Source organism: Rhodnius prolixus, unplaced genomic scaffold (genome assembly GCF_049639745.1).
Source record: "Rhodnius prolixus isolate KJV_2025 unplaced genomic scaffold, Rpr scaffold_16, whole genome shotgun sequence".
In the NCBI taxonomy this organism is placed as follows: Eukaryota; Metazoa; Arthropoda; class Insecta; order Hemiptera; family Reduviidae; genus Rhodnius; species Rhodnius prolixus.
Window position 1 is genome coordinate 3761487 of NW_027411616.1, and position 26480 is coordinate 3787966.

Here is a 26480-nt window from a genome sequence, read left to right on the forward strand (position 1 = left end):
TACCAAAATATTAATAATTTCGATCGCACATTGTGCACTTTAGAAAGAAAGCTATTAAGAAAATAAATTTTGATCCGGGAATTGGCGCAAATAATGTGTGAATATATAATTATTATTTTCAATAATAGCTCATGAGTCAGCGTAAAATCAATCTCACTCTTGGATTAGGGCAATATGGGACATACAAATCTGAGACGTGCCTGATTTAGCGTCTGAAGCCTCAAATTGATGTAACTTAAGAATGCTGGAAGAAGCATTATAAAATATCAACATGAAAATTAAATAGAAAAACAGAGAAGACCAAAGTTTCAGAAAAAACAAAAAACTGTTTTTGAGCAATTGATGTTAAATTATGTTCTTTAAGGGAGGAAGTCGATTTTATTGAGAAAGATAAACTGAAAGAAACTAAAAGAACAAAAAGACAGACTGTATATCTTCACGACCGAATATTTCCCAGATCTCAGTGATCGTCTTAATTTTCAATAAAGCGGCAATAGAGAACAACCATAGAGCCATTTACTTTGTTAGTGTTGAAAGTAAGATAGTATCTTGCAAGATCCTAGAAAAAAGTCTTTAAAAAGTCTGTTCAGGAAAACTTAGAAGAAGAATAAAGCGTTTTTCGAAACCAACACATAAGTTCTAATATTTAATATGAAATAAGTTTCGAAAAACGAATAATCGAAAAAAGAATAATCGAGGAAGGATTGGGAAAGAGGATATATCTACAACAATTAGAGGGAAAGGAATCGATTTGGGCATATTCTTGCTGACATGAGTCTATGTGAGAAGTCAAGGAATAGCGCTAGGTTCGCAAACAAAAAGATTCACTAGGATTCGAGATAAGTAGGGGAATTCGTCAGAGATTTAGCCTAAGTTAATTGCTGTTTTTTTTCGCGCATCGACGTCTATTGTCATTAGCGCCTACCACACATTTTCCCTTTTCCTATTCAAGGGCTACTAGAGCTGGGATGGTACCTAATGACGTATTGGGCTGCCACACACAGGGGGGAGCCTAGGCTATCGAATGCAGAGAGCACTCCCCTCTTACATCATCGATCTGGTCGACGAGGGGGAATGCGATTTCGCCGATTGTACCATTCCTTGTTTTCATAAGCTGACATTTTGTCAAACATCAATCATTTAAAATACCTTGGGTTTGGCTTCAACTGTATTTATTAATAAAAATGTATATAACCACGACGACTTTATCCGTTTCATATAGTCTATCCTTAAGAGGCTATTTCCGTTCTCAAATATTCCGTACAAATGTTCCTTCACACTCTAAAAGTGACCTAATCCTAAATGAATTTAAACCTAGGGGGGTTGAAATACTTTTATAAATTTCTTTCAACCCCGGATTAAAAGCCTAAATCTAACTTTCATACCACCATTCTCGCGATAAATACACGTACACTGATAAAATCATTCATACCTATAAATACATTCACGCTAATAAATACATTCACGCCTATAAATACATTCACAGCAATAGCATTCTCGCAAATAAATACACCGATTGTACTTTCATGCCAAAAATACACTCACGCTATTAAACACAGACATACTACTCATTCATACAAGGGGAAAGTACTTGATATTCCTATCCCCTTTAAAATTTCTAAACTAACCTCATCTCTACCTAAATTTTATTATAAAAATTTATATTTTTCGAGAAATCAATCAGCCTCCTTACATAGGGAGAACCCTCTTGGAGAATTGCGCGCTGGTCATGTGGCAGGCCTATAACGAGATAGGCCTATAATTCGAGGGATCACAGGGGTCTTTCCGTTCTTTAGGGATCGGTATAATTATTGCTTCCTGCCAACCATCAGAATATAGTCCAGTCTCCCATATGCTGTTGTGCAATGCAAGAAGGCTTTTCTTCTCAGATAGGTTTATATTTCTTAGCACAGCATATGGGATTCCATCCACCTCTGTGTATCTTTACTTTTCTTTAAATCATTTTCTAATTCTTCCATGGTCAGCGGTGCATTGTAAGATTCTTCAATATCGGATTCAAAATCTAGTGGCTGTTGCTCCACGTCACCTTTTCGCCTTAAGAATTCTGCAGAGTAGTTTTGTGAGCTAGACACCTTAGCAAAGATTTCAGATACATCTTTTGGTCCGGTGACGATTACATCATTATTCTTTAGAAGTAGCATCGACGGGGTTCTGCGACCCCCAGAAAGGGCTCTTATCTTATCCCACACCTCCTTCAATGTCGTTGATGAGGATATCTTTGACACATAGGAGGTGAGAGTTTGCTTTTTTGATTTCATAATTTAACGCCTCTCCCTGGCTCTTAGTCTTTTAAATTGTATCAGATTTTCCTCCGTTGGTCCCCGTGGCCCCATTCCTGACCCTAGGAACCCACCTGAGGCGGAGTTTCCTTGCCGATTTCTTGAAGTAGAGCTTTCCTTCAGGCGAAGCTCTCACGTGAAGCCGAGACCAAAGACGTGTGTTGAGAAAAGAAGCTGCGGGCTTCAACGTTGACCTGCGGGGTCAACGTCTCCCTCAATGTCCAAGATCCTCTTTTCCCCCTAGCCCCAGAGCCTCGCCACGGTACGCGAGGGAGAGATATTTATACTCTGACTCTCGACGAGTGCGTGTCCTTGTTCGTGCAGTGTGTGTAGCCGTCTGTGTAGTGTGAATGTTAAGGTGAAAGTGAGTGTGTGGGAGCTTCAGGGTGCTCGAGTTTACCTGTGGGTTCGCTAAACCAAAGTAGCTACACATATCAACTACCTCTGTAGGTCCTAGGTGTACAGTGTGAGTGTTAAGGGGTGTCAGTATGAGTGTTGAAGAGTTGTTAAACTGGGATACCCGCAGGGATGCTAAGCTCCCTGGAGAAGTGGCTAGTCCTCTTCCCCCTACGGGGATTACTGTTTATTTTGCAGCTCGCTATCCGATAACCTATTTTTATTTTTATTTTTTATTATTTATTTTATTTTATTTATTTATTTTGTATTTTATTTTATTTATTTATTCATTTTTTGTTTCCTTTGTATAGACCTTCCCTTACGGGAGTAATGATCAGACTTCCCACGGGGACCAATCCTACTGGGAAGCAGAGTCCGCTGCGAGCTCTTTCCATTTTCTTCTCCAAGCATCTCTGTCCATCCCACTTGAGATTTTCTATGGCAGTTTCCAATTCTTCTAAGCTCTCCTCTCCCCTCAGTGTCCTAACACTTGTGTACCAATTCTAAGGACATTCTTGTTTTTCTGCCTCTTCACTACCTGTTTTATACTTTTTATTATTTCCTTTTCTCCTGTATTTCGATTGCCATTTAGATGTCCGATTTGTATGCCGTTGTCCTCCGATCGATCCAGTAATTGCTATTCTCTGGCCACACACTGATTCTGGCCACGTTCTGAAAAATGTATCTAGGCTATTGCTTCTAGAACGTTTATCTATATTAGACACTTTTTTTTAGCAATATTTTTGCTTTTCCTATTCTTACCCAATTTAGATGGAGAACTCTTCTCACTACGCTGCCTTTTATTTATCGAATATTGCTTATTCCTCAGTTCCTCCAGATTGAAAAAGTTTCCATTTACCACAAGTTTATCATAACTTTGTCTCCTCTGGTTTTGTGCAGCTGGAAGAATGGGAACAACTCCTTCCTTATCTGCCTAATATTAGTCGGAAGATCTTCCTTTATTTTGACTCCCTTCCATTCTTCTGTCTGAGAGAGCTTGTACTTATTCCATAAAATATCATTTCTTAGAAGAACTGAGTTAAGCATTACTAGAATTGGGCCATTGGCGGCACTTCCTCTTAATCTTATAATATTATTAATGTTACAGACATTAAAATTTAATTCCATTGCACTTAGAATTGTTTTAACTTAGTTCAAAGTAGAGATATAAGAGTCATTTTTTTTCCTTCGCCTTTTATCCTAATGGGTATTGTATTCCTCATAATCATTTTTAAATTCATTAATTTCAGATTTCAATGAAATAATTTCATTTTCGAATTTAGAACCTAAATTAGTTAGCTTCTCCTCCAACGTGTTCAATTTCCCTAGTTTTAATAGTATCTCATCTAGTTTATCATCCACAGACATGTTTATTGTTCTATTATAAATTTCAATTAGAAAATTTATAACTAATGGACAAATCCATTATTAATTAGATCCAATAACTTGAAGTAAATTCAACATACTTCTAAAACACCAAATGAAATGCTAACTTTTCCTATTGTTATTTGCATTTTTTTATTTTTTTTAATGTACAAGAAAATAACGAAACATTTTGGAGGACAGTTCACTTAATAGCCGGTTGTAAAATAGTAGAATACTTTTGACTCAAAGTAGAAAGATTATGAATGTCATCTGTTGCGATGACCTTGAATAATCCCCTCTTACTTCGTGATAAAAGAGCAGTACTTACAGACCAACGAAGAAATGATTATTTACCTTCCAATAATCTCTATAAAACCAATCCAAATTCTACTTTTACTACAATAAAGTAGGCGGGTCTTCTTCTGCTTCTTACCCCCTCCAGTATTCTAACTCTAATTTAACCTACTACTAACCTAATTTCATGAAAACTGTCCGATAAATTTTTTTAAAATTTTCACCAACTAACCACCTCACTTATATCTTCCACTTTGCAAATTTTTATCAACGTATGTATGTCTCTCAAAACCAAAGATATATTACTTGAAGACAGACACGATGTTCACTATACAACATACACTAGCAGACTCAGGAGCATTTTAAACAGGCGAGAGTGGTCATATTTATAAAGATAGTCGTCTGTAAATCAAAATTTTACATTTACACTCTCTGAATCTTGGGGTGTTTACTATAAGAAGTAAGAGGAGGATCCAGGTGATGGAGATTAGGTCTCTCAGATAGAGGGCAATATGTGACGAGACACGGTGAGGAACTGTTCAAATAATGCCAGCAATCCACATAGCCGAAAAGCCCAGCTGAGATGGTACCGTCATTTATTAAGAATGGATTATAACCGACCAGTCAGCTTACAATACTGAGGTCACTAGCAAAAGACCCTAGGCAGACTTAGACGGGGTTGGGAAGATGGTGTTAAGTTAAAATAACGTTCCAACATAGAAGTTTGAATTGCGCAAAAAGAGAGAAAACAGGTAAAGAAGACATGGAGGAAAATATATATACGGGCTCCTCATACTATATAGGCAGTAGAGAGGAATTCAACTATGATGTTGATGAAGATGTAAAAATAACAGGTAGACAAAATATGTCTGTTCAGGATACAGTCGACTGTGATTTGTTTATTTCTTCTGTTTTTTTTCCTCCATTGAGGTAAGGGCTTAACTTTAAGCACTCTCAATTATTTCCCTAAAAATCTAGTAATACTCGCTTGTTATTTTTTACTTCTAATTAAATAAAATTATAACACTTATTCTACATAACAGTTGAAACAATGTTAAAAAATCACATGTGACACATAATTGCGAATGATACCTTCAGCATTTAATAGGACCTTTAGCACGGATCCCATTAGCGCTAAATAGGACGGCGATTTGAGGTATTTTATAATTACTAATTTTTCTCTAAGTTTTTATATATGCGTCTTGGACAAGAATATTTCGTGGTTCTGGAATTTATCAGGCCTCTTAGTTTGCCTACAATGGTAAAACGTTTGGTTGGTCTTGTCAATGACATTCAGATTGCAAATAGCGTTTGGTAGTAATGCGAAGATTTCTTTTCCATCCTGTTCTTGCACTTACTAAGGGATAGTACCTGTAGTCGATCACATTATCGACGCGTGAACTGATTTTCATGAATGGTCATTCAATTTGAAATTTTATTTAGCTGTAGCTTTTTGGTATCTGGAAGGTAAACACTTTAGGGAGGGAGTTTGCTCCACATAAGAAGGCCGCTTCTTAAACTATTATTCCATAACAACTCTGTAATTTTCCCCAAATTTCAGTAACATCTGGCAAGGAAATGATTGAAATCGTACCGTATCCGCAGTTTTATTTCTCTGGGTCTCTCTGTAATTTTTATTACTTTTTTTAACAGAACGTACTGTATACGCTGTTTAGTTTGTAATTTTGTTATTTAGCTACAAATAAATACCTTCCACTTTTTATTCGAAACGTTTTACCAAAAACATTTTTTTGTGGAGTTTCTTTGAAACAGCAACTCTAACATTAATCATTTTACACAATCACTCCAGTGGTTTACAAAGTTCCGCTGGTATGCAGCGTGAAGTTTTAATGAAAGTATTGTTTACTTCAAGTTTTAAGAAAATCTGTAACTCAGATATGCAGCTTTACGGAATAGGCTTTTAAAGGTTTGTAATTTTCTGGAGAACGGCATTATTAGATATTATTATTAGATAATTAGCAATAAAGAATTGGCCAATCACAGTGAAGAATGGAAGTGATAAGAGTTAGGTCGGTTGAAGAGCCAATCAGAAGCGAGAACTGTTTATTAAACCACGCCTGTCTCCTCATCTATGTCACACCATGCCCCCTTTGGCCCGTAATAAAAGGGAAGAGCTGTATTTTTCATTTTTCTACTTACTATTACTTTTGACAAAGAAAGTATTATTTAAATTAGGATTTTTTTGCTACAAAAGCGAGAGCACAAATTATACACAGTTAATAACAAATAAATAACTACTAGTAAAATTCATTTCTAAATTATAATATAACTAGCTGTACCCGTTCACACGTTGCTGTGTTTGAACAAAAAGGCAGTTTTGATACCTTAAACACAATTTATTAATGATCAAATGTATACAATACATCGAAATGAAAATTAACAATAAAATTATCCCTACTTCAGAGTACAGTAGTGTCCTTGCAAAGGTAGCATTTCTACATAATGTGAAAAATTCAGTTAATGTTGTTGGCGGTGGTGACATTGCTCTTGCAGGTACATTTTCTGATGTAAAATACACACGCTGTCCATTTTCTGCTAAATGAACAACCGTTGGATATCGCTCATGAATGGAAAATGATAAAATACGCCATACAGCCTCATTGCTACTTATGTAGCGTCTCAGTTGATATTGGGTGACTTCATCGTTAGATGCAGTTGTATTTTCCACTCCAAACACTACCATATCGCTTCCTTTGTTCACATATTTGCAAATATATTGTAACGAAGTTGACCTGGGCAGAGAAGAAAGGCCTAGATTGTTCTAGGGGTTGAGCGACCAAAGTCGGTAACATGCCGCCTCTGTGTAAACAAAAGGCCGGTCTCTACCTGAGCCAGAGGAGAAAGGGCTAGATTGTTGTAGGAGTTTAGTGACCGTAGCCTGTAACGGTCCACCGCTGTGTAAAAGCCAGCTAAGAGAAAGGCCTCAGTTGGGGTGGTGGCATATGTGTTTTCCCAGCCAGTGATTGACAGGTAGGAGTGAGACAAACAATTGGAGGAGGCGGCTCCAGTTGGGGTGGTGGCAGTATGCGTTCTCCAGCCAATGAGCGGCAGGTGGGAGCAAGACAGACGGAGTTGGAGTAAGACAGAAGGTTAGAGGAGGGCGGCCCCAGTTGGGGTGGTGGCAGCATGTGTTTTCCTCAGCCAGTGACCGGCCGGTGGGCGTGACACAGACGGAGTGGGGCAGTCGCAGTTAAAAGGAGGCAGACACAGCTGGAGAAGTCAGTTTTTTTTTAATCAAGTTTTTAGACAGAGTTTTTAGTGAAGTCTTTGCAGACAGTTATTAGAGTTTTTAGTCAAGTTTATGAGTTAGTTTTGAGAGAGTCAGTGTTGCGGAGTGCTTCAAAGTTAGCTAGTCAGGCGGTTAGTCAGTTAGTGAGTAGAGCTTTGTTTGTGTAGCAGAGACTAGTGCAATTCGGTGCAGTGCGGACCAGTGGTCAGTCGGGGAACAGTTTTGTGGCGTTACGTAGTGAGTAAGTAACAGAAAACTGTTGTGACTATTGTAAATGGTAACTGTAATGAATAGCATTAGTTGCTAGTAAATGTTAATGTTAATAAAGGTAATGTGTTAATAAATCAGGTTATTACTTACAACTTTAGCGAGTTTTATTATTTAATCAAACCCACATATTTAATAACTAGTGGCAGGCATTAGTTATAGTTGTGAAGTTTTTAGTAAAAGGACAAAAACTTTACAATATTTTATAGCTTTCACTGAATTGCAGTACTCAGCATTTATGTGTGCGTTATACGTTTTTAGTAGTAATGGAGAATATGGTACTACCCAACGATTATCAACATCAATAGTATTGTTGAGTTCTTTTAGTTTAATGGATTTTCCACCATCTTCGGTATAATTTATTCTCGTATTAATAATTGCAAAAAACTGTTTTTCATGGTTTTCATGGTTACACTTTTAGCAAATATTACTAATTAAATGTTATTTTGATATTTTTGGGATATTTGTTCGGGAGCACCTAGAACCCCAACTCTGATTTAAATTTTTTTTTTCAAAAACCTTCCCGGGGATATACCTAAAAATTTCCCAAATTTTCACGGCGATTGGATGTATGGTTTTTGAATCTATCGAGTACAGACAGAAAGACACACATTCATTTTTATATACATATATAGATATTGACCCTTTAATTGAGTACTTGTAAAGAAAATTCATAATCAAATAATAATATTATAATAATAATAATATTAAGTCATTAGTATAGTCAAAAAGTACTTAATAATAACTGTCTATCCTAAAAATGTACGTATCTTTATCTATTTTAGGTTACATATACCATTGTGGGGATAAGATCTAATTACGAATGTAATTGAACGAAACTACATTAAAATGTAATATAACTAACTATTGTAGATTAATTACTAATTACACATTATTTTTAACGCTTAACTACTAGTAAGTAACAATAATTTAATCGAAGAATGAACTTAAACCGACGATTTTTACTTCCTTCTGCTGCGCTAAACTTGCACTTAAATCAGGTGTCAAAAAAAAAAAAAATCGGTAATGTATCTTGGTATGTGCATTTTTTAACTTTTTAACAAATAATTAACGTCATTATAATTATTTTTTCATTGGTAGTTTTCTAAAAACCTGTACATGTGAATAGTTTAATGCCTTCTATTACAATTAATTAAAGTTAAATGGCTACCTTTTATCCACCTCTTTCAGAGTTTCTCCCAAAAATCTAAAATTTTCCCTTCCGTTGTGGGATTAAAGAACGTCTTCGATGTTTCATCGAAAGATATCTTAGTAAAGTAAAGTAAAGTAATCGCCAATTTTTTCAGGCGGGGCTTAACGTCCATCTACCAATTAGGTGTCGTGGACGGAGGCGACTAGCAAACATACTTTACTGTAAATTTCTTTTATTAACCATTAAATAAAATCCAAGGCCTAAAGACCGGGAATCGAACCCAGTACCACAATACACATTAGCTTCGCAGGTCGATATCTTAGTATTAGAGTCCTTTGCTGTTTCTTTAGCTAGTATGACCGCTCAATCGTTGCCTGCTTGTCTAGTTTATTTAAGCCATTATCTTATTAAGAAGGACTTATTACTTCTTCTGCTACAGTTCAAATAAAGCAATCGGATCCTTTCCAATTACAGCATAGGATTACAACTGTTGAAGACTGTGCAGTAAAATTTGGTTTTCCCTTCTCAGATTTGTTAATTTAGCACAAGTTTTCAAAACATTGTTGGTGGTCGATTCCGCCTGGTTACTGGAGCAATGTTCTCTAAATCTGCTTTTCTTTTTAAGAAATTCCTCAGCATTTAAGTAAAAAACCAACTGCGAACCCATATTACCTTTTCTGCTTCCCTCACTGTATATTATTAGGACATTTCCAGTAATGGAATTGTTATATAAGTTTTATCTTAGGAATCTCCGCAGGATGTAAAAATTTAATCGATTTAACAGGCAGCTGTATCACTTCTATGTTTTCTCTTCCAAAACGTTTCATTATTCTACGTCCCTTATCATTTTTTTTAACCCTTATTTCCATTGGAGTCAGTGGCAATTACACAGGTAGCCTGTTCCAAAATCTTTTACTTACTCGTACCAACACTCTATAGTCGATGTTTATATTATGACCACCTCTCTTAATGACCCAATGTTATTGCTTAGATACTTCAAACTTGAAAGTCTAGCTATTGTAGATATCACTTCAGCAAAAATAAGATAGTAATTACTGTACATACAAGACAGAAATCAAGCACAATTCTTTGACTGGCCTTTACGAAATCTATCCCAAGGTAGCACAGTTCTAAGCAATTATGAAGCAGCTTTATGAAATAAAAAGTGTCCATTTGCAAGCAAAACCAGTAGAGATGGCTGACATAAAAATACAGAATTTGCAAGATAAAATTAGAACCAAGCATAAAGTAGTCAAGCCTAAAAAGGCAGCAAGAAGGGTAGTGAAAATAGGAAGTTCTGAAAATACTAGAGAGATAATAGAAATGGACACTTGAAAGAAGGCACGAGCACCGAAGATATTTGCGAGTTCATCAGTAAATATTTTCCAAATAAGAATGTCACAATATCTAGGTTCGAGTCCAAGGGAAGGAACTGTAGTTGCAGACTTGCTGATGGCCTATGGGAAAGTGATATCTGGCCTTGCAGAGTGACCTTGAGGTTTTTTTTTTCCACGCCGACGCAGAGCTCCCGAGCTAAAGGAAATAAATGTTCTACATCAAAATATCCAAGGATTAAGTAATAAGCTGGTACTTTTACAAAATATTTTAGAACAAGAGAATTACATATTCTATGTTAGTTCGAGCATTGGAAAAATAAGTGTAAAAATATTTATACGAGGCGTGTTTTTTAAGTACCGTATTGAAATAAAAAAAACACAAAAACAAAAAGTATACTTTTCTTAACAATTTTATTTTTACATGAAACGAATAAAAAACGAATAACAGCACGTATTTTGCAGTTGACGGCGTTTTGAATTGGCGGAGGCATTTTAAATGCTCACGGTCGAATGTTTCCGTAATAGCGTCTGGTTTCTTCCAACAGAAGTAGGTACACATCGCGCAAGCGCCAAATGCCGACCGCAGCACTGTAGCAGCCAAATTTCCGAACGGTACTTAGAAAACTCGCCTCGTATGTTTCTAATGGTTATTGCCTGCATCTGTTTTTTGTCCACACAGGCTATACGTGGGTGAGTGGCAATATTTATCAAGTCGAGAAATGATTTTAAATTTAAACTGTTTAGCATTAGAATCTATCCGTGAAGTTATCGCTATAGAGTATCGCTATATTTTGTTGCAGTATACAGTCCGCCACATTCTGACTGTCATATATTTATTGATAGGATAGATAAACGTTAGACATTTTTTAAAAAAGGTGATGAAATTAGGTCATTTTAACATTACGTTTTTAACTGGTAATAAGTTGTTATCTGATTTTAGAAATATGTCTAATAGTTATGGATTTGTTATAAAAATTACTGAAAATGGCTAAATTCTTGTTTAGGTAATATAGTGATAAATTTCAGATTAAAGGGTTGGTGAACCACCATTTAAGCGATCACCACGGCTAATACATATATTAGCAGCATAGCGGAACGCTTGGAAGTAAAAAAATGAAAAATATTTGATGGGTAAAATTAATTAAAGAGGAAAATTTTGATGTATTTATTTTCCAAGCCAGATTAACTAGGATTTAATATTAAGTATAGGTGATACAAAAGAAATTTTTAATACATTTTTATCTACATTCGTTAACTGCTACAATTACAGCTTCCCAAGAGTCAAGAGCTAACGGAGTAAACAAAAATTTGAGAACGTCTGGTACACTAATGAATTAAGGGGACAGCTGGTTGCACAAGATCTGCTAATTGAATTAGGCAAATCTGTGAACACTGGCGGCCATTCTGACGAGTACCGCAAATTAAAGAAATCATACAAGAAAAAACTGAAAAATGCTTGTGACCGGCTAGGGGAGAGGTCCTTTCGGTCCTTCTCTCAGGGACGGTATTATTTGCGGGCGCAGGATAGGCTAAGCTATCCCTAAGATACCCCTAACCAGCCCCCAAATAAAAATACTCTTAAAGGCTCTTAAATACCTCTGTTGGGATAGCTCAAGCCTAAGAAGAGGGAGGGTCCGGTAGTCAATCAAATGGGGTGACAGGGAGCTGAATAAAATTCTCTCTGGTGCTATAATTTAAAGAAAGGAATTAACTCAAAATTACAGAAAATCGTAAGTACGAGTAAGTAAGTAAGAGTTCGAAACTCAACAATGAAAATATACACAAAATAATTATACTAAATACAAAAATAAGAGAAAACCCACGTACTAAATAATAATAAGACGAAATACAAGGTAATGACTTACAAGTGGCGATAATGGTATTCGAGGCACAAGCCAGGCCGAGCGTACGAGAAAAAATGAATTTTTAATGTTTTCACGATATTAGTATGTCACTGTGGCAGTCCAACGGTCACTCCAAATTTGTTATAAAATATAGCCAACTGCGGTAGTCTCTGCCACCTATCACATTTTTCGGTCACAGGCTACAAAACTATATAATGGGAATTTACTAAGTCGGAAAACAAGAACAAAGCGGCATGGAAGTTGAATCAATGGAGGTAAGAAACTTTTTGATAGTCATGTTTCTTCTATCAGTGTAGAAATGTTCAATACTTACTTGTGGACCTGCTACGTGTTTCTTCTTTAGTGCTAGGAAACCGCTGACATAATAATGTACGATATCACATCTGGTCTGGCGCTCACAAGTACATTTTAAATTGAGTGAAGTCGCTATACTGGAAGTGGTGAAGGGAATGAAAGGAAAGAAGAGTGAAGATCACTTTGGCTTTTCTAATTTGTTTATTAAGAAAACTGTACTTTTTTTATATAACCACTCACTAACTTTATGAACCGTTTCATAATAGAAGGTTGTTTTCCTGCAGTATTGAAGGTAGCGAAAGCGATTCCTGTACACAAAAAAAAAATTATTAATCGATCTCAACATTTGTTGTCCAGTAACTTTGGTGCCAGTCTTTCCTAAAGTAGTAAAAAAAGTGGTAGCCCGTACACCTGGAAAAAAATAATTTGATTATTGACTCACAGGTTGGTTACAGAGGAGGTTACGGTGCTATTGATGCAGTTTGTAAACTTGTAGAAGAAATAATGCAGTTACCAGTCACCATGCCAACTTTAGGTTTAGAGCTATTACAAACAACTTTATTATTGAGTGGGCATTCTTATGTTTCGAAAACATTTTACTTTTAGATCACTTTTGCTCTCAACAGCTATACTATCGAGGATTAGTTGAGTGGTAAATGCTCTACTTTCCCCATGCGAAGATCCCATGTTCTTATCCCTATCTAAAGGATGTGTGTCCCTATCTAAGGGCTCTCTGCCCTTAGACTTTCTCTTCCTAGGAGCCCCTTATAGTTAACTGTACGGTGTGGGACAGTTTTGTCTGCAAGAAAGGATACCTTACGGAAACCGGCAGCATACTGGAAAAGTCTCTGGCCGCCTAAGACCTCAGTTATTGACGCGCCTTAAATTAAAAAAACAAAAACTTTAAAACATACGCGTTTGTTTTTGAGTAATGACCGTAACTCAAAAACGCAGAGTACCATTCGTTCCAATTTGGTACTTTGTTTAGGTTTAGGTGCATCAGCGAACGTGAAAATGAAGTATTATTGTATAGATTTTTCAATTTTTAGATTTGCGTATAAAAGCCTCCAGTAATTTATTTAAATTTAGTACACTTATTAAGCATAAATAATTATTTGACTTCAATTTTAAACATTTCGTAGTTCGATTGAGGGCACTTCTGGGTTAGGAGGTAGTGGTTGCGCTTCCATCTACTGTGATTTCATTGCAATATAAAGACATCAGATATTCAGTTTTAATAAGGATTGAGTACGTAACCGAAATTCAACGTTTGGAAAAAATCAGTGATAGGAAGTGCCACTTCCTGAATAGAGCTGGTTTTAGCGATTTTGTGTGTAATATGATCTAATAATATGATCCTTAACATGATCAAGTAAAATTTTACAGTCAAATGTCTTTTTTGTACAAATTCTTAGTTTTAGTAACATTTAATTTCGTAAACTACGGCAAGATAAAATCGAGGAGTGTTTACATGAGATTTTTTGAAGTAGTCCTGCTCCTTATAACTAATGTTCTAAAATCGCCCAAATTACTCGATTCCACTCGCAATTTTTTTAATCGCACAGATCTTCTCATAAGGTAACACAAGAATGAACTTACAGTAAAAAGGGTACGTACACCCATAATAAAAACCTTTGTGTTAACATTGTGGTATAGGTAAAGTATTGTAGTACAAATATGGTCGAGGATTAAGAAAGTAGAAGATTTTTGTCATACTCTAGTTGTGGAAAGTCACTTCTTTAGAAATACCCCTGCGTTCCTGCAGGTATACAAGTGAACCTTTACAAGTGAATTGTCACATGCTGCTTAAGGATAAAACTAGTTTGGGTTAAGCGAAGCCTACCAAACTCTAGCACATTTCTACGTTATTCACTACTATATAAATGCTAATTCTGGAATCTTTACCGGGTGCTTTTACTTACTTCTGGGTACTTTAGAAGGAAACCACACTAGATCTCTTGGGTCGCAATGCTTTCGCTTTTATCCCTTCTTGAAACTACGATTTTCTAGACTTGAATTTAAAATAAATTGAAGTGCTAATACGTAAAAAAAAAAAAAAAACTTTAGAAACTTCTTTTTTTCGAGACACACAATTTGCAATCTATCTCTTTAGATAGATTGCAAATTGTGTGTCTCGAGCAACATCAGTATGCATCACTGCATTATATAATGAACTAAGTACAGACTACTTTTCAAACCAGTAACAGCTGTGAGAAGAAAGTATATCTAAACTTTATTAAGATAGTTGATGTTGTTGTGTTCTTCATTAAATTTTTAATCTATTCAATATAATTTTTAATAATTATAACAAACATAAAGAAATGATATTACATAACAATACAAGTAGAGAATGGTTACAAAGCTAAGCGGGATTCATAAAACCAAAAAACTCTACAGCAAAATTTTCAATTTACAATGGACTCCATATTGAATTATAAGTTTTGGTATTCTTTTCTTTCTATTATTTTTTTTTCAACTGGTTACATGAATGCTTAATCTTAATTAACTTTGATGATGTATTCTTATTGGATTTCAACTTGGTTGAAGGTAGGCTGCTCATCTGAGTGGAGACTGGTTGGACTAGTACTCTTGTTGTCATATTTTGGGAACTCGTAAACTGGCCGGCTTGTCTGCAAAATATTTTTAAAAAAAATCATGAGTAATGATAATTCAAATAATAATACTTGCTTAGGGAAGGGATTAGGTGAGTTGTTAGTGATTATTGGATTCCAACATGGTGATCCCGGTTTCGAAATAAGTGCGCGATTAGCCGATTTTCTTCAAATTTATAATTTTTATATCATATTTAATTCTTATATTCAATACGTGACAAGTGCCTACGTCACAATAAATTGGCATTTACTGGAAAGCCCGAACAACTTCCTCGCCTATAACCTAAATTTTGGAGGGGAAATTGTGGAGGCTATTTGCGGAGAAACTTACAAACAAAAAATCGATTCGGTTAAATTGGTTGGTTTCGTCAAAAAGCTTATTATCGGATCCCATTGTAGAACTTAAATAATCTTTAACAAAAACTCACAGTTTAAAATGGTAAGTATAAGTGTTGTTTAAACGCCAAAAGGTACACAAATCAGCAAGTACCCAACATTTCATTAATACTTCATTGAAATCATTTAAGAAATTTTACTGCATTAACTTTTCATTGATATTTTTAGAATTTATTAGATGTCATGAACCCTTATGCTGGCCACTTCATTTATAATAATTTTTTTGTGAAAATAATAATAAAAATATATATTTCTTCATCATAACTAAATAGAAGCTTATTTTAACTCTATTCCACATTATTTTTCTGATTTATCTCTGTTATGCCCTTTATTCTGTGTAATCACATACACATGCACATTAAAATAAAATAAAAAGACAAAGGTAGTTCTGATCACTATTTAAATTTGAATCACGAAGTTAGAACAAGATTTGAATCTTCAATTCGTCTAACAGAAGTATTTGAGAGCACAAATAACACATAGTTAATAACAAGTAAATTATTCATTTCTCAGTAGTAATTTAATGCAGTCCCTTTAATTGAGTACTTGCAGTAAAATACTTTAATAATTAACTGTCCTAAATATGTGCAAATCTTATCTATTTTATATTCCATATATACATATAAGATTGTGGGAAGAACACCTAGATTAAGAATGTAGTTGAAGAAAACTATATTGTTTAATATTAACCAAGATTAATTATTACCTATTTTTTTTTTGCGCATCAACAGCTGAGGTTATTAGCGCCCGGAGCTTTTTCCAGTGCATTGCCGGCCTCCGGCCAGTGTTCTCTCGTTACAGACAACACTGTCCATCACCGGACAGTGAGCTGTAAGAAGCTTCTAGGAAGAGAAAATCTAAGGGTCAGCTGCTGGATTCGAACCCGGGAACTCCGCGTGGGAGTCCAGTATGCTAACCTCATAGCTAATCCCTTCCCTATTATTACCTATTATTTTTAACCCTTGAATACATAAAGTAACAATCACTTAAACTGACGATTTTTATTTAAAAACTAAATAAATAAAATAAACATAACGTTTTTCTTTTCTACCTGTGATTAATGGTTTGATTATTACAGATTAATAAATATTACAGTCAATCTAAGTGAAATGGTGCGTCACTTGAACAAATATTTTGTAGATGAAAATGGCCAGCATAAGGGTCCGTGACATCTAATAAATTCTAAAAATATCAATGAAAAGTTAATGCAGTAAAATTTCTTAAATGATATCAATGAAGTATTAATGAAATGTTGGGTACTTGCTGATTTGTGTACCTTTTGGTGTTTAAACAACCCTTATACTTACCATTTTAAACTGTGAGTTTTTGTTAAAGAGATTTTTGTACCTTTTGGATAGATTTCCCTTTTTGCTTTACAGATTTTCTTAACATTTGGAATAAGCAATAGTTTCATTACAACCTAATATGGTGTTAAGTCAGACCCGTAACTACCACTGGAGAGGTCTTTTAAATGAATGCTTAGAGTTGAATCCACAACAACAGTTTTCTTCGGTAAACGTTTCAATTAAAATTGGAAGGTATTTGTGTGTAAATAACAAAATAACAAAATTGGTCGTAGTTATTGATTATTAAGGCGGGCCTTACTTAAGTGGTGCAAACTCCGTTTCTAATGTTGAAAACTCGAGATCTACAAAAGCTTTATTCTCATAAAATATCGAATCGAATGACAATTCGACGATTGACGTAAATCAGTTCACGCGTCGATAATTTAAACGATTGCAATAAATACTTCCTCTTAGTAGGTGTAAGAGCATAGTAGCACTTTAGAGTCAGGTATGGAAGCTTTTACCACTTCTTCGTGCTAAACTTTATCAAACCGGCCTTAGTGTTATAGAAATAATAGTAATAATACTTTTAGAGTGGGCCTTACTTGCGGGGGGCAAACTCCCCTTCTTAAGTGGCACAGCGTCGAGACTTAAGTGCAAATCTGCGCAAAATTTCGATTCGAATGACATTTCATTCATGAAAATCGGTTCACGCGTCGATAATTTGAAACGATTACCATACTCGTACTTCCCCCTAATAAGGGTAAGAGCAGAACGTCGTTTAAATGTTACGCAGGAGTGCCCTAAACCTTTCATCCCGCCAAATTTTATCAAAATCGAGTTAACATTTACAGAGTTAACACTTTAAGATAAATAAAAGTTAACACTTTCTTAACGGAACGAAACTTTTACTAACTACTTTTTGTTGTTATTTGGAGCCACATCTAAATTTTGAAATACTATTGATGGACAATAAAAACCTGCAAAATTGTTCCAAATAAATACAATAAATAATAACTATTGTTAAAAATACTTTTAGTTGCATTAAAATAGTTTATTACAAATTCATCATATATTATCTTCATGTTTTTTTGTAATCTTGTTCTCGCCTTTTTTTCCTCCAAGTAAAACACAACTTGACGAAACTGGTTCAAACCAATTTGAGAAAACTTTTCCCAATTTTACCAAAATTGATAGTTGTTACATAATTTAATTTCTTAGATACTATTTTTTTTACTAATATTTGTGTTTTTCTATCCCTATTATTAAATTTCGGGAGTTTTTTTTATAAATTCCGTTACAATAATGCGTTAAAAAGTTTCATTTTGCGTTATATATGTTACGGTAAAAGTAGATATTGCGGCAAATGTACACATTTTCCGGTAAATATGCACATTTTCCTCCTCGTTTGGGTAATGTGCATTCAACTAACATTTACAATTTCAAAGAAGGGAAATGTACATTGAATTCACAATGACCATGTCGTTTTGGTAAATGTGAGCATACAAAATACGAAATCGCAAGTGAAACTTTTTTCATTATGAAATTTCTTATGTTCCTTTATAGTTTTATAAAATTTAACTGTTACTGTCCAGAGAAGTAGGCAGCAAGCCATACTTCAGGAACTTACAATAAAATGATCTGGTTTTACATTATTTATTTAATGTTTTGCTCTTCACTTCTTTCTTCATCTCTACTTTCTTAAGGGTAATTTTCAAAAAATTTATAAACTTTTACCCCTGGCAAATATTTAACAAAACTTTGTGAAAATTTTGTTATACTCCCGATAAATATTTGCACAGTTATAATAAAGAAAAGTATGTTATTATTATTATTTGTTTGATTGCCATCGTATTGGTCCTGAAAAACTAGGACGAAAATTGTATTTATGAATATTGGGATCATAACCTACGACATATTATATAACATGCAAAGAAAAGTATGTTTTGTTTGTCATTTACATTTTTTAATTAAAATAATTTTCGTTATTAAAGCCTTTTTTATTATGTTTATTTAAATAAATATTTTTTTACTGCAACAACATTTTTAATTTATTTGTATTCCAACTTTTCTTAAAACATGAAGGTAAGAGTATACATTTACCAAAACGTGAAGGCAAAAGTACACATTTGCCGGTAAATGTACATATACATTATATTCAGTTCACATATACCTAACTTTTTAGGAAATGTACACATTTTACGGTAAAAGTGCACATTTCCCAAGAGTGTACATTTACCGTAACATATATATTTTTAAACAGTGTCAAGTGTCCAATGTTATATGTCATACATTGAATTAATGAATAATTATTTTTTCCAATTATTAGGGCATATTAATGTTTTCCGGTGAATTAGATAATTAAAGTAATATCAAAATGAAAGTTTACACATTGCTTTTTAGTTAGGGTTCTCAGGTCGATCTTCAAAGGTCCCCCTCTGTTTTCTTTCTTCCCGGTTATTCTTCTTTCTTATCGGGTCCTCCCTTCCCGAGTCCTCTTCTTCTCTCGTACCAGGCCCTCTTCTTTCTTCTCTCTTCCTTGGTCCTCTTCTATCTTCTCTCTTCCGGAGTCCTCTTCTTTCTCCTCTCTTCCTGTGCCTTCTTCTTTCTTCTCTCTTCGTGGCTCCTCTTGTTTCTTCTCTATACTTGGGTCCTCTTCTTTCTTCTCTCTTCCTGGGTCCTCTTCTTTCTTCTCTCTTCCTGGGTCCTCTTCTTTCTTCTCTCTTCCAGGGTCCTTCTCTTTCCTCTCTCTTCCTGGGTCCTCTTCTTTCTTCTTTCTTCCTGGGTCCTCTTCTTTCTTCTCTCTACCAAAATCCTCTTCTTTCTTCTCTCGTTCTGGGTCCTCTTCTTTCTACTCTCTTCCTAGGTCCTCTTCTATTTTCTCTCTTCCGGAGTTCTCTTCTTTCTCCTCTTTTCCTGTGCCTTCTTCTTTCTTCTCTCTTCGTGGGTCCTCATCTTTCTTTTCTCTTCCTGGGACTTCTTCTTTCTTCTCACTTCCTGGGACCTCTTCTTTCATCTCTGTTCCTAGGTTCTCTTCCTTCTTCTCTCTTCCAGGGTCCTCTTCTTGCTTCTCTCTTCCTGAGTCCTTTTCTTTCTTCTCTCTTCTAGACCCGAGAAGAGAAAAGAAAGAAGAGGATCCAGGAAGAAAGAAGAAAGAAGAGAACCTAGGAAGAGAGGAGAAAGAAGAGGTCCCAGGAAGTGAGAAGAAAGAAGAAGTCCCAGGAAGAGAGAAGAAAGAAGAGGACCCACGAAGAGAGAAGAAAGAAGAAGGCCCAGGAAGAAAGAGAAAGAAGAAGGCACAGGAAAAGAGGAGAAAGAAGAGAACTCCGGAAGAGAGAAAATAGAAGAGGACCTAGGAAGAGAGTAGAAAGAAGAGGACCCAGAAAGAGAGAAGAAAGAAGAGGACCCTGGAAGGGAGAAGAAAGAAGAGGATCCAGGAAGAGAGAAGAAAGAAGAGGACCCAGGAAGAGAAAAGAAAGGAGAGGACCCAGGAGGAGAGTGGAAAGAAAAGGACCCTGGAAGAGAGAAGATAGAAGAGGACCCAGGAAGACAGAAGAAAGAAGAGGACCCAGGAATAGGGAAGAAACAAGAAGACCCAAAAAGAGAGAAGAAAGAAGAGGACCCAGGAAGAGTGGAGGAAAAAGTAGAGGACCCTGGAAGAGGGAAGAAAGAAGAGGACCCAAGAAGAGTGGAGAATGAAGAGGACCCCGGAAGAGAGAAGATAGAAAGGCCCAGGAAGGGAGAAGAATGAAGAGGACCCAGAAAGAGAGATGAAACAAGAGGACCCAAGAAGAGAGAAGAAAGAAGAGCATTCTGGAAGAAAGAAGAAAGAAGAGCACCGGGGCCGGGGTGGCAAACAGTTGTCTTCTTGTCTCGCAGGACGTCTTCCTACACTTGCTCGGGAGCCACTGCTTTCTAGGACGGATGGGTCTGTGTCGGGATTTGAACCCTGGCATGCGTATGAATGGGTTGCGTGAATGTAAATAGGTTTAAGATTGTAAATGAGTGAGAGGAATGTAGAGTACTCCACTCAATGTATATATAGTATTATATCTATTAGGATGTATGTATTTATTGGGGTGAATGTACTTATTAGGATGAGTGTATGAGTGTATATATAAATTTTGTGTAAATAGGTTTTTTTTAAATTTAGGTTAGATCTCTATGGGGTGCGAGGAATATCGAGTACTCTGCCCCAACATTAGTTAGTTAGGTTAACAGGAAATAGGAGTTAGGCCAATCACTAGGTTAGTTTCTATTAGATTGACTAGGTGTAGATTAGGCTGTGTAGTAAAGTGTCTATTCTCCAGTATAGTATAGGTGCAAAGGACCCTTGTTGTTGCGCACTTTACAAAACCAAAAAAAGAAGAACACCTAGGAGGAGAGGAGAAAGAAGGGGACCTAGAAAGAGAGAAGAAAGAAGGGGACCCAGAAAGAGAGAAGAAAGAAGAGGATCAAGGAAGAGAGAAGAAAGAAGAACACCCAGAAAGAGAGGAGAAAGAAGAGGACCCTGGAAGAGAGGAGAAAGAACAGGACCCAGAAAGAGAGAAGAAAGAAGGGGACCCAGGAAAAGAGAATAAAGAAGAGGACCCAGGAAGAGAGAAAAAGAAGAGGACCCTGGAAGAAAGTAGAGGACCCTGGAAGAGAGAAGAAAGAAGGTGACCTAGGACAAGAGAAGTAAGAAGGGGACCCAGGAAAATAGAAGAAAGATGAGGGCCCAAAAAGAAAGAAGAAAGAAGAGGTCCCAGGAAGTGAGGATAAAGAAGAGGAGCCAGGAAGAGAGAAAAAGAAGAGGACCCAAGAAGAGAGAAGAAAGAAGAGGACCAAGGAGTAGAGAAGAAGCAAGAAGACCCAGGAAGAGAGAAGAAAGAAGAGGACCAAGGTGTAGAGAAGAAGTAAGAAGACCCAGGAAGTGAAAAGAAAGAAGAGGACCAAGGAAGAGAGGAGAAGCAAGAAGACCCAGGAAGTGAAAAGAAAGAAGAGGACCAAGGAAGAGAGAAGAAAGAAGAGGACCCTGGAAGAGAGAAGAAAGAACAGGACCCCGGAAGAGAGAAGAAAGTAGAGAAACCAAGAAGAGAGAAGAAAGAAGAGGTCTCAGGAAGAGAGAAGAAAGAAGAAGACCTACGAAAAGAAAAGAAAGAAGAAGGCTCAGGAAGAGAGGAGAAAGAAGAGGACCCAGGAAAAGAGAAGATAGTAAAGGACCCAGGAAGAGGTCCTCTTGTTTCTTCTCTCTTCCTCGGTACACTTCTTTCTTCTCTCTTCCTGGGTCCTATTGTTTCTTTTCTCTTTCTGGGTCCTCTTCTTTCTTTTCTCTTCCAGGATCCTCTTCTTTCTTTTCTCTTTCTGGGTCCTCTTCTTTCTTCTCTCTTCCTGGGTCCTCTTCTTTCTTCTCTCTTCTTGGGTCCTCTTCTTTTTTCTCTCTTCCTGAATCCTCTTCTTTCTTCTCTCTTACTGGGTCCTCTTCTTTCTTCTCTCTTCCTGAATCCTCTTCTTTCTTCTCTCTTCCTGGGTCCTCTTGTTTCATCTCTCTTTCTGGGTTCTCTTTTCTCCTCACATCGCCTCTTCTTTCTTCTCTCTAAAAGCTTTTTAGAGTCACGTATGGAAGGTTTTACCACTTCTTCGTGCTAAATTTTACAAACCGGATTTAGTGTTATAGAAATAATACTTTTATAGTGGGCCTTACTTGCGTGGGGCGAACTCGTCTTCTTAAGTGGCACAGCGTCGACACTTAAGTGCAAATCTGTACAAAATTTCGATTCGTAATGTGAATTCATTCATGTAAATTGATCGGTTCACTGGTCAATAATTTTAACGTTTGCAGCATTTCCTCTTATTAGGTGAAAGAGGATGATGACGCTTTAAAGTCACATAGGGAAGCTTTAACCATTTCTTCGTGCTTAATTTTATCAAAATCGGACTAAACGTTAAAGAAATATTAGTAAAAATAGTATTAAAGAGAGTCTTAGCTCTCTACCCCTTCCACCCCTCCTGATGTGGCACAACGTCGAGACTTCTAAAATGCAAATCTGTACACGATATAGATTCGAATGACGCTTTATTCATGAAAATTAGTTCATGCGTCGATCATTTGAAACGATTACCATACTTCCCCCTAATAAGGGTAAGAGCAGAACGTCGTTTAAATGTTACGTAGGAGTGCCCTAAACCTTTCATCCTGCCAAATTTTATCAAAATCGGGTTAACATTTACAGAGTTATTAATAATAATAATTTTGAGAAAGGGCCTCACATATATGGGGCTAACTCCTCCCCCATTCGATGTACAAAAGGCACATCTACATAAAATTCCGACTCGAATGACACCTCATTCATGAAAATCGGTTCACGCATTTAGGCGCTACGTTATTTACAAAAAGGTAACAACAACAACTACAACAAGAACAATTTCTGAAAATGCCGTTTTTGCTCTTTTTTGGCAACTTTTTTCTCGAAACCTATTAGATCTGGGTTGTTGCAAAAAAATTACAGTCATAAAGGAGGATTTGCCCTATATTTTAAAGAAAATTTGGGAAATTTATCTTTTATAGAAAAAGAGAAAAAAATTGTCAAATTTGGGTGTTTTTCAACGTTACGCTTTTTCGTGCAGTTTTTGATGATCAACCCTTATACAACTGTCCTACCGGACAGTTTTAATACATCAAGTTTTGAACCTTTTTTTTGTTTTGTATTTTTCTTTGAGTTGTGAAGAATCAAACTTCTAAGAAGATACACCTATAGGTTCAAACCACTTCATTCTATGTAATCAGGGGTCCTAAAACAGATATTTCAGATGGACACTCAAAATAAAAAATTTCCACGGTTATAATACTTTCATTTTCGTGGAAGCTTAGAAAAAGTCTAAACAGTCAAAATATTTTGTTCATTCCAAACGAGATCAGGTTCAAAGCATATATAAAGAATGCGCTTTTCCTCAGGAGCCTCCTGAGATACTTCTACCAATCAGAGAGGGAGGCGGATGATAAACGTACTTAACTATAACAACTGAATATGTGGTTATGTCCGTAGTAATGAGTAAAATACTCGCTATCTCTCTCATTCATAATTAATGGAAAATGTATTACTCAACATTCTTGTCTGAAGAGAAGCAAATTTATTTATTCAAAGGTGCTTATTCGCAGTAGCCTGGTAAGTCTTATCAATTAGAAAAAAGTATACAAATATTTTAATGTCCAAATCAGAAATCAAGTCCAGACCAGTTTAACGATGAAAATAACAAGACTAATCAATCCTAATAGGAGGATATCGTATACAACGCTTGCACCCCTGTTAAGCAAAAACCTCACAAAATTTAGCGGGATTTCTTAAAAGACCATTAAGCGAAATTGAATTTTGAGGTTCCACGATCTATAGATATGCAATTGAGCTTCATGCGCTTATTGTAAAAGCATATACTTTCTAAATTGCAAGGCACAGATTATAGCCAAATTTTTACAAGTTATATGTTACTTTACAGATATTCTCTCAAGAAAAGTAAAAACTTAGTTTTGATTCATCCTCTCTTAATCCTGATGATTCCATTATCTGTCCCTCTGCATGTTCACCGCTATTCAAAAGACACTCGAAATAATTCTTCCATGTTTCCACTATCTTCTCCGTTTCCCCAACTAACTTCCCCTCCTTATCTTTACAACAATTTGTCCTTGGCTGAAACCCAACCTTAAAATCTCGCAAGCCTCGATGAAACTTCCTGGTTTGTTTACAATCATGTTGTATTTGCAGATCATCCAGCTTCTCTTTCTCCAAGGCCTTTTTTTCCTTTCTACAAATACCTCTAGCAATCTTTCTTTTAACTTTATACTCTTCTCCAGCTTTTCTCGTGTTCTTCTTTAATACTTTCATTCTAGCTTCGTTCCTATCTTTTAGGGCTCTTTCACATTCTTCGTCGAACATTCTTTTACCAGTACGTCTTACACCCAGCAGTTCCTTGGTAGTATTCTTTATGCACATCTTAATGGAATTCCATTCATCGACTATATCCACTTGCCTGTCGCTACTTTTCTCGTGTAGATATTGGTGTACTCTCTTCTTAAACCTTTCTTCATATTCCGGCAGTTTTAACAGCTCACTATTGTAACTGACTGTCTTTATCCCTGCTCTCTAGCTCTCTTTGCTAACTTTTGGAGATAAGTTGCTTTTATCAAGAAGTGGTCTGAGTCTACATCGGCTCCTCGGTAGCTCCTTACATCTGAAATATCCGAAGCATGTCTCGCATCTATGAGAACGTGGTCAATCTGATTCCTGCTTAGTCCACCAGAGGATATGCAAGTTTCTTTATGTATTTTCTTGTGGGGGAATTGGGTACTACTAACTATCATCCCTTTCTCCATGGCAAAGTCTATTATTCTGAGTCCATTATCATTCAAAATGTCGTGCTTACTGTGGGCACCAATAATGGATCTAAAAGCTTGTTCTCTTCCAATCTTAGCATTTAAGTCACCCATGATAACTTTTACATCGTGACGAGGCAATTCATCATATTCTGAAGAGAAGTTCTCATTTCACAGAAAAAGATAAAAAAATTGTCAAAGTTGGGTGTTTTTCAACGTTACGCTTTTTCGTGCAGTTTTTGACGATCAACCCTTGTACAACTGTTCTACCGGACAGTTTTAATCAGCTAATTGCTTTACACCTAAATGGATTCATAGTTTTTTTATAAACCGGTTTGAGTGTCCATAAGTTACTTGAGATTTGGAATTCTACGTTACCTATGATATCAAAAACCTACACTACATAAATCTTAATAGGCTATTTCTGCAATAAACAAAACGGGACTCTGTCATTAAAACTGTCCGGTAGGACAGTTGTATAAGGGTTGATCGTCAAAAAGTGCACGAAAAAGCGTAACGTTGAAAAACACCCAACTTTGACAATTTTTTTCTCTTTTTCTACTAAAGATAAAATTCCCAAATTTTCTTTAAAATATAGGGCAAACCCTCCTTTATAGCTGTAATTTTTTCGCAACAACCCAGATCTAATAGGTTTCGAGAAAAAAGTTGCCGAAAATGAGCAAAAACGGCTTTTTCAAAAAATGTTCTTGTTCTTGTTCTTCTTCTTGTTGTTGTTCTTGTTACCTTTTTTGTAAACAACGTACAGCCTAAACGCGCGAACCGATTTTCATGAATGAGGTGTCATTCGATTCGGAATTTTATGTAGATGTGCCTTTTGGGGGTCTCGACCCTGTACATCGAATGGGAGAGGAGTTAGCCCCCTTTATGTAAGACCCCCACCAAAATTATTATTACTAATTACTCTGTAAATCTTGGCCCGATTTTGATAAAATTTGGTAGGATGATAGGGCTAGGGCTCCCCTACGTAACATTAGAGCGGCGATCAGCTCTTACACTTGTTAAGGGGAAGTATAGGAATCGTTTCAAATTATCGACACGTGAACCGATTTTCATGAATGAAGTGTCATTCGAATCGAAATTTTGTACAGATTTGCACTTTAAAAGTCTCGACGCCGTGCCTCATAAGGAGGGGAGTTTGCCCCACCCAAATAAGGCCCTTTCTAAAACTATTATTACCAATATTTCTATAACGCTTAGTCCGATTTTGATAAAATTCAGCTCGAATAAGTGGTTAAAGCTCCTCTACATTGCTGATGCTCTTGCACCTACTAAGAGGAAGTACTGCAATCGTTTAAAT

At 36.1% G+C, this 26480-nt stretch overlaps 1 protein-coding gene across 1 annotated transcript in view; it reads right to left on the minus strand.

Annotated features, from left to right (window-relative positions):
* Positions 1 to 14729: 14729 nt before the first annotated feature.
* The window catches only part of LOC141457446 (uncharacterized), a 208192-nt gene continuing 196441 nt past the window's right edge, over positions 14730 to 26480 (minus strand). Inside the window, exon 4 of the mRNA XM_074134440.1 lies at positions 14730 to 15151. Coding sequence (XP_073990541.1) covers positions 15044 to 15151 — 108 coding nt within the window. The 3' untranslated portion in view covers positions 14730 to 15043. The remainder of the gene's footprint in view (positions 15152 to 26480) is intronic.